This window comes from Bombyx mori, chromosome 17 (assembly GCF_030269925.1).
Source record: "Bombyx mori chromosome 17, ASM3026992v2".
NCBI lineage: Eukaryota > Metazoa > Arthropoda > Insecta > Lepidoptera > Bombycidae > Bombyx > Bombyx mori.
This window is the reverse complement of record NC_085123.1, coordinates 11,270,102-11,284,135: the sequence shown is the minus strand read 5'-3', so window position 1 is coordinate 11,284,135 and position 14,034 is coordinate 11,270,102. Positions and strand designations below refer to the sequence as shown.

Here is a 14,034-nt window from a genome sequence, read left to right as displayed (position 1 = left end):
TCTTTACCGAGTCGCCACATTGTCTGCTATTCAGGTAGCATTAAGCTGGCTGTTTAAGATATCTCATTACCGAAATAACGTTAATTTATTTAAAACTATTTTGTACTATAATCTTGCGTTTTTTAAATATTATTATGTTATTTGTTAAGTCTGTTTGATATGTCTTTACTGGTGGTAGGACGTCTTGCGCGTCCGCACGAGTAGGTACCACCACCTGCCTGTTTCTGCCGTGAAGTAGTAATACGTTTCGGTTTGAAGGCTAGGACAGCCGTTGTACTGTAAAACGAAACCTTAGAACTTATATCTCAAGGTGGGTGGCGCATTTACGTTATAGATGTCTATGGGTTCCAGTAATCACTTAATACCAGGTGGGCTGTGAGCTCGTCCACCCATCTAAGTAATACAAAAAAAAAACCTCGATGACATATGACTGACCGTGATGAAGAAAACTGTGAAGTATTTTAAAAGTACTTGAAAATAAAATATTCATCAAATTTATTCTCCGTCGGTTGTGCAAACACCGAAAATTTAACTTCTATTAAAAACGTTTGCCCTCGATGTAAAACCCATCTGTTACAGTTTTTCTCGATGTTATTCAGTATCAGTCAAAAATATAAATTCAATTCATAATTTTTCCGCTCCTCTCATACAACACACATTCATCACTTGTCATTGGCGTTTATTTACAGATTACAGATGTGCGCTTTCGATCCTCCTTAAAAACTGATTAACTGATAGAAAAGTATTTTTGGTGTGTTCTGTACATTATGGGATTTAAAAAAAATTGTCAAACATTTTGAAAGACTTGGATTTCTATAATTAAAAAAAAGTTGTTTAAAATCCACACTAGTCAGATTTTCAGCATTTAATTTGAGTGTTTTATCTTATTTGATAATAAATACATTCCATTCATTGAAATATTATTTCATAATATATGACTCTTCTTAATACGCTTTTATTAGCTTCAGACGTATGTGTAACATTTCCGATAGAGGTACCCGTCACGCGCGGACGTGCTCATCGACCACTCGATCGCCCGGCCTTTGTTCGCCCGGCTTTTGTTAGCCCGGCCATTGTTCGCGCGGCCTGTGTTCGTGGTACATCTGCCGACTAAGTGCTCTTCCTGGAAGTTTTTATTTGTTTTGTTTCCTTTTGTTATTTCTGTGTTCGTGGTACATCTGCCGACAAACTGTCTTCCTGGAAGTGTTTAATTGTTTTGTTTCTTTTGTTATTTCCGTTTTGTTGTGATTTTTCTTTGTCCCGCAGTAATCGTGCCGCATCGCCACCTGTGTTCAATAGAACCGCTCAGGTCCGAGAAGTTGGGGCCTCGCCGCAAGGCGAGTGTTTTCTAAGACCCAGGGTAGCCCCACCTGGGCACGTAGACATCATGGACGCTGTATTTGCGGAATTTCTCCGGCTTCGCTACCCAAAGCTCACTTCCGAGTTTCAGGCCTTCAAGGCCGATCACACTGCGAGCCCTCTCGTGGACTCCACCGAGCTCGCTGCTCCTGCGTCGCCTGTACCTGCGTGCAAAGCTTCTGCATCGAGCACCGCAGCCTCCGTCGTGCCTGCCGTTCCCGCGTCGCCTATACTGGCGAGTAAAACTGCTGCGTCGTCCGCCGTGGTCACCGTTCCAGCAGCGCGATCATCCGCGGCCTCCGTCGCGCCGTCCAAAACACCTACTCGTAGGTCACCTGCGCCCGCCTCCTCGTCCTCCGACTCTGACTCGGAGATGGAGGTCGACCTCGCTCCCGCCTCATCGACGGATGGATTCACCCTGGTGCAAAAGGGTAAGAAGCGTGCCGCGGAGTCTCGAGCTCCCGCGGCCGCTAAAATTAGCAAAGCCGCGAACGCGTCGCGCCCCCGCCCTCAGACTCCCGTTGCGCCTCCAGCCCGTGCCACTCCGTCGCCGCGTCCGGTGGCACAAAATAAAGCCCAGACCCCTCCCCCGGTAATCCTTCAAGAGAAGGCAGCTTGGGAACGAGTTTCCCTGGCCCTTAAGGCCAAAAATATCAATTTTACGAATGCCCGTAACCTTGCGAACGGCATTCAAATTAAGGTTCGAACATCCGACGACCATAGGGCCCTCTCTTCTTACCTCCGTAAGGAGCGTATAAGTTTCCACACATATACGCTCCAGGAGGAGCGCGAACTCCGTGCCGTTATACGTGGCATCCCTAAAGAGTTGGATGCCGAGCTCGTCAAGGCCGACCTTCTCGAACAAGGCCTACCGGTTAACTCCGTACACCGCATGCACACAGGCCGCGGAAGGGAGCCATATAATATGGTTCTCGTCGCCCTCCAGCCTACCCCCGAGGGTAAGCAAATATTCAACATCCGAACGGTCTGTAGCCTTTCCGGAATCGCAGTCGAAACCCCACACAAGAAAGGCACACCTAGCCAGTGCCATAACTGCCAATTATACGGGCATTCTTCCCGTAACTGTCACGCGCGCCCCCGATGCGTCAAGTGCTTAGGCGATCACGCCACGGCCCTATGCACTCGCGATCAAAAAACCGCGACAGAACCGCCTAGCTGCGTCCTGTGTCGTACACAGGGTCACCCCGCAAATTACCGCGGATGCCCCCGAGCCCCGAAAATAAATCGCCGCGTCGCCCGCCAAAACCGCCTCCGAGCTTCCGGCCCAGACATCAAAGCCTCGGCACCCTCTGTGTCGCAGGCTAAGCCAGCGTTCGTTCCGGCGCCGGTGCCCAGTGTCTCGGCCTGGGCGAAACCGCTGCCGTACATGAACACGGCTACAACTCCCTCCTCCGCGATTCGTCCCGCCCCCGCGACTCGTCCCTCTCCCGCGACTTGCCCTCCGACCGCGTCCGACAATCTCGCTTTAGCGATCGACTTCTTTCAGTCGATCAACTTTGAGCGCGTTAACGCTTTGGGCGACGCCATTCGCTCTGCCTCCACTGCACAACACTTTATCGCCGTTGTGCAAGAATACGCCGACGTATACGCGTCATTAAATACGTACGTCCTCCCCTCACTCCGCCGGTAATCAATGGCGTATATAAGTAGAATAAAGCCCCTATCCGTAACGATAGGATTTTTTAACGCTTACGGTCTCGCAAATCAGCGTGATCAGGTTTCTGACTTTTTGCGTGACCATCAAATTGATATCTTTTTAGTGCAGGAGACCCTACTTAAGCCTGCGCGCCGTGACCCTAAAATCGCGAACTATAACATGGTCAGGAACGACAGGCTCTCTGCTCGTGGTGGTGGTACCGTCATTTACTATAGAAGAGCCCTGCATTGCGTCCCACTCGATCCTCCCGCGCTCGCTAATATCGAAGCATCAGTGTGCCGAATCTCACTGACGGGACACGCGCCGATCGTTATCGCGTCCGTTTATCTTCCACCGGATAAGATCGTTCTAAGCAGTGATATCGAGGCGCTGCTCGGCATGGGGAGCTCTGTCATTCTGGCGGGCGACCTAAATTGTAAACACATTAGGTGGAACTCACACACCACAACCCCGAATGGCAGGCGGCTTGACGCGTTAGTCGATAATCTCGCCTTCGATATCGTCGCTCCGCTAATCCCGACTCACTACCCGCTAAATATCGCGCATCGCCCGGATATACTCGACATAGCGTTATTAAAAAACGTAACTCTGCGCTTACACTCGATCGAAGTAGTTTCAGAGTTAGATTCAGACCACCGTCCCGTCGTTATGAAGCTCGGTCGCGCTCCCGATTCCGTTCCCGTCACGAGGACTGTGGTGGATTGGCACACGCTGGGCATCAGCCTGGCTGAATCTGATCCACCATCGCTACCGTTTAGCCCGGACTCTACCCCGTCTCCTCAGGATACCGCTGAAGCCATAGACATCTTAACGTCACACATCACCTCGACATTAGATAGGTCATCGAAACAAGTTGTAGCGGAGGACTTCCTTCACCGCTTCAAATTGTCCGACGATATTAGGGAACTCCTTAGAGCTAAGAACGCCTCGATACGCGCCTACGACAGGTATCCTACCGCGGAAAATCGTATTCGAATGCGTGCCCTACAACGCGACGTAAAGTCTCGCATCGCCGAAGTCCGAGATGCCAGATGGTCTGATTTCTTAGAAGGACTCGCGCCCTCCCAAAGGTCTTACTACCGCTTAGCTCGTACTCTCAAATCGGATACGGTAGTAACTATGCCCCCCCTCGTAGGCCCCTCAGGCCGACTCACGGCGTTCGATGATGACGAAAAAGCAGAGCTGCTGGCCGATACATTGCAAACCCAGTGCACGCCCAGCACTCAATCCGTGGACCCTGTGCATGTAGAATTAGTAGACAGTGAGGTAGAACGCAGAGCCTCCTTGCCACCCTCTGATGTGTTACCACCCGTCACCCCGATGGAAGTTAAAGACTTGATCAAAGACCTACGTCCTCGCAAGGCTCCCGGTTCCGACGGTATATCCAACCGCGTTATTAAACTTCTACCCGTCCAACTCATCGTGATGTTGGCATCTATTTTCAATGCCGCTATGGCGAACTGTATCTTTCCCGCGGTGTGGAAAGAAGCGGACGTTATCGGCATACATAAACCCGGTAAACCAAAAAATCATCCGACGAGCTACCGCCCGATTAGCCTCCTCATGTCTCTAGGCAAACTGTATGAGCGTCTGCTCTACAAACGCCTCAGAGACTTCGTCTCATCCAAGGGCATTCTCATCGATGAACAATTCGGATTCCGTACCAATCACTCATGCGTTCAACAGGTGCACCGCCTCACGGAGCACATTCTTGTGGGGCTTAATCGACCAAAACCGTTATACACGGGAGCTCTCTTCTTCGACGTCGCAAAAGCGTTCGACAAAGTCTGGCACAACGGTTTGATTTTCAAACTATTCAACATGGGTGTGCCGGATAGTCTCGTGCTCATCATACGGGACTTCTTGTCGAACCGCTCTTTTCGATATCGAGTCGAGGGAACCCGCTCCTCCCCACGACCTCTCACAGCTGGAGTCCCGCAAGGCTCTGTCCTCTCACCCCTCCTATTTAGCTTATTCGTTAACGATATTCCCCGGTCGCCGCCGACCCATTTAGCTTTATTCGCCGACGACACGACTGTTTACTATTCCAGTAGAAACAAGTCCCTAATCGCGAAGAAGCTTCAGAGCGCAGCCCTAGCCCTAGGACAGTGGTTCCGAAAATGGCGCATAGACATCAACCCAGCGAAAAGTACTGCGGTGCTCTTTCAGAGGGGAAGCTCCACACGGATTTCCTCCCGTATTAGGAGGAGGAATCTCACACCCCCGATTACTCTCTTTAGTCAATCCATACCCTGGGCCAGGAAGGTCAAGTACCTGGGCGTTACCCTGGATGCATCGATGACATTCCGCCCGCATATAAAATCAGTCCGTGACCGTGCCGCGTTTATTCTCGGTAGACTCTACCCCATGATTTGTAAGCGGAGTAAAATGTCCCTTCGGAACAAGGTGACACTTTACAAAACTTGCATAAGGCCCGTCATGACTTACGCGAGTGTGGTGTTCGCTCACGCGGCCCGCACGCACATAGACACCCTTCAATCTCTACAATCCCGCTTTTGCAGGTTAGCCGTCGGAGCTCCGTGGTTCGTGAGGAACGTTGACCTACACGACGACCTGGGCCTCGAATCTATACAGAAATACATGAAGTCAGCGTCGGAACGGTACTTCGATAAGGCTATGCGTCATGATAATCGCCTTATCGTAGCCGCCGCTGACTACTCCCCGAATCCTGATCATGCAGGAGCCAGTCACCGTCGACGCCCTAGACACGTCCTTACGGATCCATCAGATCCAATAACCTTCGCACTAGACGCCTTCAGCTCTAGGAGCAGGCTTAGGGACCTCGGTAACCGTACTCGTCGAACTCGACAAAGAGTTCGCCGTGCAACCTAACCCATGAATCAGCTCGCTGAGTTTCTCGCCGGATCTTCTCAGCGGGTCGCGATTCCGATCCGGTAGTAGATTCATTCGCGAAGCAGCTGCTCTTGAGCTGTTAGGTCTCCTTCGGAGGCGCTCGGGTAGCTGTTAGCAAATCCCACCCCTCCTGGCTGAGCCTTTGCTCGCCCACCTGTCCTGGTGAAACTGGAAAGGCCTCCGGGCCACCAGTAATCCGTCAATCATAAAAAAAAATAAAAAAAAAAAAATAAAAAAAAAAAAAAAAAAAAAAAAAAAAAAAAAAAAAAAAAAAAAAAAAAAAAAAAAAAAAAAAAACGTATGTGTAACGGAATCTTTGAACATGATTTTGACCCCCTTCAAAACGGCGGATTAACTCGAAATTTGGTATACTTATTAAGGACCGATGACAATTCAAACTAAAAAAAAAATTGAAAAAAAAAATTTAAAAAAATTGAAATTCAACTAAAAATGACAAATAAATAACCCCACGCTTTTCTTACAATAAAATCATTTTTTTCTTACACTATTTTTAATTCAAATTTATTAAAATTTATTTTCTACTATTTATTTGGATTTTCTATAAAAGCGTATTTTGTTAGTTTTTTTAAACTATTATTTATTTTTCATCTTCTTTCAAAGAAGCGTTACCCTTTATTTTAAATACAAAGAACAAAACAAACTGACCGCTAGCTAATTCTATGTTTCGGTAACTCGCAAACGAGATCAAATGAACAAGTCACGTAACAAAGATCCAACCTCATACTGACCGCACCTGTACTATCTACTCAGTTACTCTACCGAATTAACTGCGGAACAGCTTTATTTCACATTTTGAATGATGTCTAGGGTTGGCAACAAAGAGTTTCACATTTTAATAGCCGGCGAAGGAGTAATTAGTGGCCTTAACGCAACTAACACTCATGTCACTCTTGACAACGAAAAAAACACTTTATTCAACCAAAATTGCTAGCTATAAAACCGGCTAAAACCGGCTACTATCATAATAAACGAGCATCCATCTGTACATAACGCAGAGTAGGTACTTTCCTTATTTTTTAGCTTAAGCAGATTTCTAACTGTCATCGTGATTTGCCAATTTGCCAAGCTCACTACTGAGTTTCGTGGTTCGTAAAATATTCTAATTTAATGTTTTAATTTACTTGTGGTAGGATCTCTTTTTTATTTATTTATTGGTTAGATGGGTGGACGAGCTCACAGCCCACCTGGTGTTAGTGGTTACTGGAGCCCATGGACATCTACAACGTAAATGCGCCACCCACCTTGAGATATAAGTTCTAAGATCTCAGTATAGTTACAACGGCTGCCCCATCCTTCAAACCGAAACGCATTAGTGCTTCACGGCAGAAATAAGCAGGGCGGTGGTACCTACCCGCGCGGACTCACAAGAGGTCCTAGCACCAGTTAAATCTCTTCTGAGTCGCACGAGTAGGTACCACCACCCCGCCTATTTATGCCGTGAAGCACTAATGCGTTTCGGTTTGAAGGGTAGGGCAGCCGTTGTAACAATATAGAGACCTTAGAACTCATATCTCAAGTTGGATGGTATTTACGTTGTAAATGTCTATAGGCTCCAGTAACCTTAGAACTTGTATCTCAGGTTGGGTGGCGCATTTACGTTGTAGATGTCCATGGGCTCCAGTAACCACTTAACACCAGGTGGGCTGTGAGCTCGTCCAACCATCTAAGCAATAAAAATAAAAAAACTTAAGCCTAGGTGGGCCGTGAGCTCGTCCACCCATCTAATCTATAAAAATGAAATAAAACACACACACAAATAACCGCAAATAATTGTAAAAACAAAGTAGGAGTAACTTTAAAGTCAAAATCTGCAATATCTTCTTCTTCTTACTCGTTTCACTCTTCGTCATACATTGATAGAGTTGACGTGATCGTTATCTAGTATTAGGGGGTGGTTGTGAGGTGCAGATTTCATGTGTCTTGCGATGTCCAGCCATCTTTCGCTCTTCGAGGCCATTCTCCTGTACTCATTTAAGAGATCTTCCTCTGTATTCTTGATTTGGCCGACAGTAGCCTCATGAAAGACCTTCCGCGGGGTGCTGTGCCATCCACCCTTCCTTGAACAATGAAACACTCTATGGACTATCTGCATTATAAATACTATTATTTATCGCGTTCTTAATCGTACGATTTTTAGTTTTAATTAGCTCCCAATATTCCGGTGCTCATGATCGGTGAGAAGGATCATGATCACTGGTCGACTGTAGGAATAGTCCTTATCAAAAACCTAACTGTATCGAACTCGAACTGCAAATCGCAGTCTTGCCCATTAAATGTTAAATTACTAAAGTAATTTCGAATGGAATAATTGCGAAACTGCAACCTAAAATGTATTTGATACTTTTGTTTAAAAAATTTATTATCAAAAAGCTGACCCGGCAGACTTTGTAGTGCCTCAATCGATAAATAAAAGACCTAAACTTTTGTATAAAACAATCTTAAAACAAACAAAAGGAATCCGTCCGACGGGGGACACATCATAGGAAAAACAAATTTGTTATTTTTATTTAATTCCGAGCATTTTCATATTTATCTACCTTTTAAACCTTCTCTGGACTTCTACACATAATTCAAGACTAAAATTAGCCAAATCGGTCCAGCCGTTCTCGAGTTTTAGCGAGACTAACGAACAGCAATTCATTTTTATATATATAGATGTTATTCCTTCACCGTGGAAGTCAATCGAGAAACATTTGTTGAGTACGTATTTCTTTAGAAACATTGGTACCCGCCTGTGGGATTTAAACACCGGTGCATCGCTTCAACACGAATGCACCGGACGTCTTATCCTTTAGGCCACGACGTCTTCCGACGACTCTTTGGAACTTGTTTAAAAATGTTATTATCAATTAATTAACAAAACATTTCCTTGACTAAAATAATTCACATGGTTCGAGAGAATATCAATGCTAGTTATCCTGCTGAACTGCGTGACCCTTGGGATGTACCAGCCTTGTGTCGACGATCAATGCGTCACAAACAGATGTAAAATATTACAGGTGAGAAATTTACAACGATTTCAATATGTTTTTTGGTTGTATGCTGCTACCTCATTCTCTGCCTATACCATTACCACAAACCACAATGAGCAAATTTCGCAATGTTTCCGAAGCTGGATAATATAATTTTGTTCCAATTTCGTTTATAACTCAAACGGAAAACCTATTACAACCCATTCAAACCAATTATATCTGAATCTCAACAATGCATTATAATTTTTTAATTAATAATGTAATATAATACTTACGTTAAAACATTTAATAATCATAACAACCATCAAAAATATTACGAAAACTTATCTGGTTGGTTTGATTTTTATTTATTCTTTTTAAAAATAGAAATATGTGTGTAAATTCGAATTTGAATTTTAATACGTAATACGTAGGCGTATTCTGTCATAGTTCTTAAATTATGTGTTGTTTTAAATATAGCGAATATAGCAACTAGCGAACCCGGCAGACGTTGTCCTATAAAAATAAATTCAAGTCGATCCAGCCTTTTAGTTGTAATATAGATGAATAACCTAGATACCGACTGCAGTGTCATCTGCCAGGCTGATTTGTGAATCTAAACCATCCACGGTGCCACCCAAACGCATACAAAAAAATCATTCAATTCGGTCCGGCCGTTTAGGAGTTCAGTGACAAATACACGCACCGAAGAAATATATACATAACGATTAATATGTTCATTTCGGAAAGTAAACATTATTCGTGTTCGCAGGTGTTCGACGATATAATTTTCGCGTTTTTCACACTGGAGATGACAATCAAGATGGTCGCGATGGGCGTGTACGGACACAGCACGTATCTCGCCGACTCCTGGAATCGACTCGACTGTTTTATAGTAATGGCAGGGTAAGTCTTATCACCTTGTAAACTGCGGAATTTATACGGATAATATCTATCCGGCTGAGGATCAAGATACGTACGTGCGACCCCGATTCCGTGCCACTAGTATTTCCCACTTTTATAGCGTTAAATGAGCGGACGAGCTCTGAATCCACCTAGTTCCATGTGCTTACTAGAGTTCAGTGAGATGCGATTGTCGTGATAGAAACATGTCATATGTAAGTAGTATCAATTTGGTAATGTACCCACTCTGCCCCACCTTACCTTTTAGATCGGAACTCACGAAATATTTCTGCCGTGAAGCAGTAATGCTTTTCGGTTTGAAGGACTGCGGCAGCCGTTGTAACTGTAATGAAACCTTAGAACTCATATCTCAAGGTGGGTGGCGGAATTTAAGTTATAGATGTCTATGGGCTCCAGTAACTACTTAACACCAGGTGGGCTGTGAGCTCGTCCACATCTCTAAGCAATAAAAATATTTAAAAAAAACTCCTTGCAACTTCCATCGTAATTGTGGAAAGGTCATATTAATTTCCAATTTCACTCTCCCACTAATTCTCCTATCTTGTATAATACGGGAATAGCATGTGCGTGAACCAACAATTTTCCATGTAATGAAAATGACAAAGAGAAGATCTTAAGCCGATCGGGTGTCTTTGTCGGTACCAAATAACTCAAATAGTGGCTATTCAGAACTTGTAATAATGTTTAAGCTTATCTTGTAACGATTCAGGTTTTTGAAAGGTCTCTACTATTTCTATAATAGCTATTACGCTACTACCATACTATACCGGTACTACCAGCAATCTCGCATGCGGCGTAATGGGTAGTGCAGTCGTCATTTTAATGCATGTAGGGACTAATAACTAACCTAATATACCGAGATTAGTGGCATCTACGCTAATTGAAAATAACATTAATAATTAATGCTATAATTTTATAAGCAAAAAATATCGCAATATTGTTAAACTAGGACGAATCACACATCTGGCTCCAAACTGGGATTTCCCATACTTTGGAACCCAGGACTGGTACATATGTATATTTATTCATATATATGTTGTAATATTATACCTATATAACTATATATTGAATGAATACATATTATGATTTATTTTAATGAACTTCAAATACAAAATTGGAGCAATCGCAAGAGTTTAATTTGAGATAAACTTCGATTTCAATTCGAGCTAAGCTAACTCTCGAGTGAGCTGTGAAGGACCGTTTCCAACTAATATCAACATTAACTGACGATAACTTAAATCGTTTCAAAATTTCATGCTCTGAGATCTTTCCGTCAAATATAAATAAATAATTTAAATAATTTTTCAAGCGCTAATTACTACAACCTTTATGACTGATCAACATTTCAATCATATCTTATTTTACCATAGCATATTTCATACAGTTTAATTACATATTTATAATGGACGTTTACAATTTAACAATGGCTTACGAGGTAATAGCAAAATTTGTCTTTTAATATGATGCATGAGTTAAATCAATTTCAATTCTTTAGGTGTTGAAAATTCCTAATCGATGCATTTCAAATACTGTATGTTATATTTATTCGAATTGAAGAAATTCCTCTTCTTACTGGTATCTCATAACTGAAGCTACCTTGCAGTTGTAAATGAACTTCTCCGTAATACTAAATATCGAACTTCTGAGCGACTTCAGTCTTCAGCCTGCGTTCATTGGCATTACAAACAACTTCCGCATCTCAGAGAGAACGTGTTATTCTAACTTCTGTTACTCACAATTCAAAAGCATTTTTATGGTTTAATTTTATTGCTTACTGTTTCCCTTTTATATTTTCCGACGTTTTAAATACTTAACATGACCATGGCTACAACTAAATGACTAGAAAAACTGTATAGCTTTTTTTTTCTTACCTAAGCTTTTTTTTTTTTTTTTATGATTGAAAGTTTACTGGTGGCCCGAAGGCCTTTCCAGTTTCACCAGGACAGGTGGGCGAGCAAAGGCTCAGCCAAGAGGGGTGGGATTTGCTAACAACTGCCCGAGCGCCTCCGAAGGAGACCTAACAACTCAAGAGCAATTGTTTCGCGAATGAATCTACTACCGGATCGGAATCGCGACCCGCTGAGAAGATCCGGCGAGAAACTCAGCGGGCTGATGCATGGGTTAGGTTGCACGTCGACCTCTTTGTCGAGTTCGACGAGTACGGTTACCGGGGTCCCTAAGCCTGCCCCTAGTATTAGAGCTGAAGGCATCTAATGCAAAGGTTATTGGATCTGATGGATCCGTAAGGACGTGTCTAGGGCGTCGACGGTGACTGGCTCCTGCATGATCAGGATTCGGGGAGTAGTCAGCGGCGGCAACGATAAGGCGATTATCATGACGCATAGCCTTATCGAAGTATCGTTCCGACGCTGACTTCATGTATTTCCGAATTGATTCGAGGCCCAGGTCGTCGTGTAGGTCAACGTTCCTCACGAACCACGGAGCCCCGACAGCTAACCTGCAAAAGCGGGATTGTAGGGATTGGAGGGTGTCTATGTGTGTGCGGGCCGCGTGAGCGAACACCACACTCGCGTAAGTCATGACGGGCCTTATGCAAGTTTTGTAAAGTGTCACCTTGTTCCGAAGGGACATTTTACTCCGCTTACAGATCATGGGGTAGAGTCTACCGAGAATAAACGCGGCACGGTCACGGACTGATTTTATATGCGGGCGGAATGTCATCGATGCATCCAGGCTAACGCCCAGGTACTTGACCTTCCTGGCCCAGGGTATGGGTTGTCTAAAGAGAGTAATCGGGGGTGTGAGATTCCTCCTCCTAATCCGGGAGGAAATCCGTGTGGAGCTTCCCCTCTGAAATAGCACCGCAGTACTTTTCGCTGGGTTGATGTCTATGCGCCATTTTCGGAACCACTGTCCTAGGGCTAGGGCTGCGCTCTGAAGCTTCTTCGCGATTAGGGACTTATTTCTACTAGAATAGTAAACAGTCGTGTCGTCGGCGAATAAAGCTAAATGGGTCGGCGGCGACCGGGGAATATCGTTGACGAATAAGCTAAATAGGAGGGGTGAGAGGACAGAGCCTTGCGGGACTCCAGCTGTGAGAGGTCGTGGGGAGGAGCGGGTTCCCTCGACTCGATATCGAAAAGAGCGGTTCGACAAGAAGTCCCGTATGATGAGCACGAGACTATCCGGCACGCCCATGTTGAATAGTTTGAAAATCAAACCATTGTGCCAGACTTTGTCGAACGCTTTTGCGACGTCGAAGAAGAGAGCTCCCGTGTATAACGGTTTTGGTCGATTAAGCCCCACAAGAATGTGCTCCGTGAGGCGGTGCACCTGTTGAACGCATGAGTGATTTGTACGGAATCCGAATTGTTCATCGATAAGAATGCCCTTGGATGAGACGAAGTCTCTGAGGCGTTTGTAGAGCAGACGCTCATACAGTTTGCCTAGAGACATGAGGAGGCTAATCGGGCGGTAGCTCGTCGGATGATTTTTTGGTTTACCGGGTTTATGTATGCCGATAACGTCCGCTTCTTTCCACACCACGGGAAAGATACAGTTCGCCATAGCGGCATTGAAAATAGATGCCAACATCACGATGAGTTGGACGGGTAGAAGTTTAATAACGCGGTTGGATATACCGTCGGAACCGGGAGCCTTGCGAGGACGTAGGTCTTTGATCAAGTCTTTAACTTCCATCGGGGTGACGGGTGGTAACGCATCAGAGGGTGGCAAGGAGGCTCTGCGTTCTACCTCACTGTCTACTAATTCTACATGAACAGGGTCCACGGATTGAGTGCTGGGCGTGCACTGGGTTTGCAATGTATCGGCCAGCAGCTCTGCTTTTTCGTCATCATCGAACGCCGCGAGTCGGCCTGAGGGGCCTACGAGGGGGGGCATAGTTACTACCGTATCCGATTTGAGAGTACGAGCTAAGCGGTAGTAAGACCTTTGAGAGGGCGCGAGTCCTTCTAAGAAATCAGACCATCTGGCATCTCGGATTTCGGTGATGCGAGACTTTACGTCGCGTTGTAGGGCACGCATTCGAATACGATTTTCCGCGGTAGGATACCTATCGTACGCACGGATCGAGGCGTTCTTAGCTCTAAGGAGTTCCCTAATATCGTCGGGCAATTTGAAGCGGTGAAGGAAGTCCTCCGCTACAACTTGCTTCGATGACCTATCTAATGTCGAGGTGATGTGTGACGTTACGATGTCTATGGCTTCAGCGGTATCCTGAGGAGACGGGATAGAGTCCGGACTAAA

At 45.0% G+C, this 14,034-nt stretch overlaps 1 protein-coding gene across 2 annotated transcripts in view; it reads left to right on the top strand.

The window, feature by feature from the left end:
• The window catches only part of LOC101744910 (voltage-dependent T-type calcium channel subunit alpha-1G), a 187,666-nt gene that overhangs the window by 133,763 nt on the left and 39,869 nt on the right, over positions 1-14,034 (top strand). For both annotated transcript variants that reach the window (XM_062673401.1, XM_062673402.1), the window contains exons 4-5: positions 8,822-8,931; positions 9,656-9,789. In XM_062673401.1, the coding sequence (XP_062529385.1) occupies positions 8,822-8,931; positions 9,656-9,789 (244 nt within the window). The remainder of the gene's footprint in view (positions 1-8,821; positions 8,932-9,655; positions 9,790-14,034) is intronic.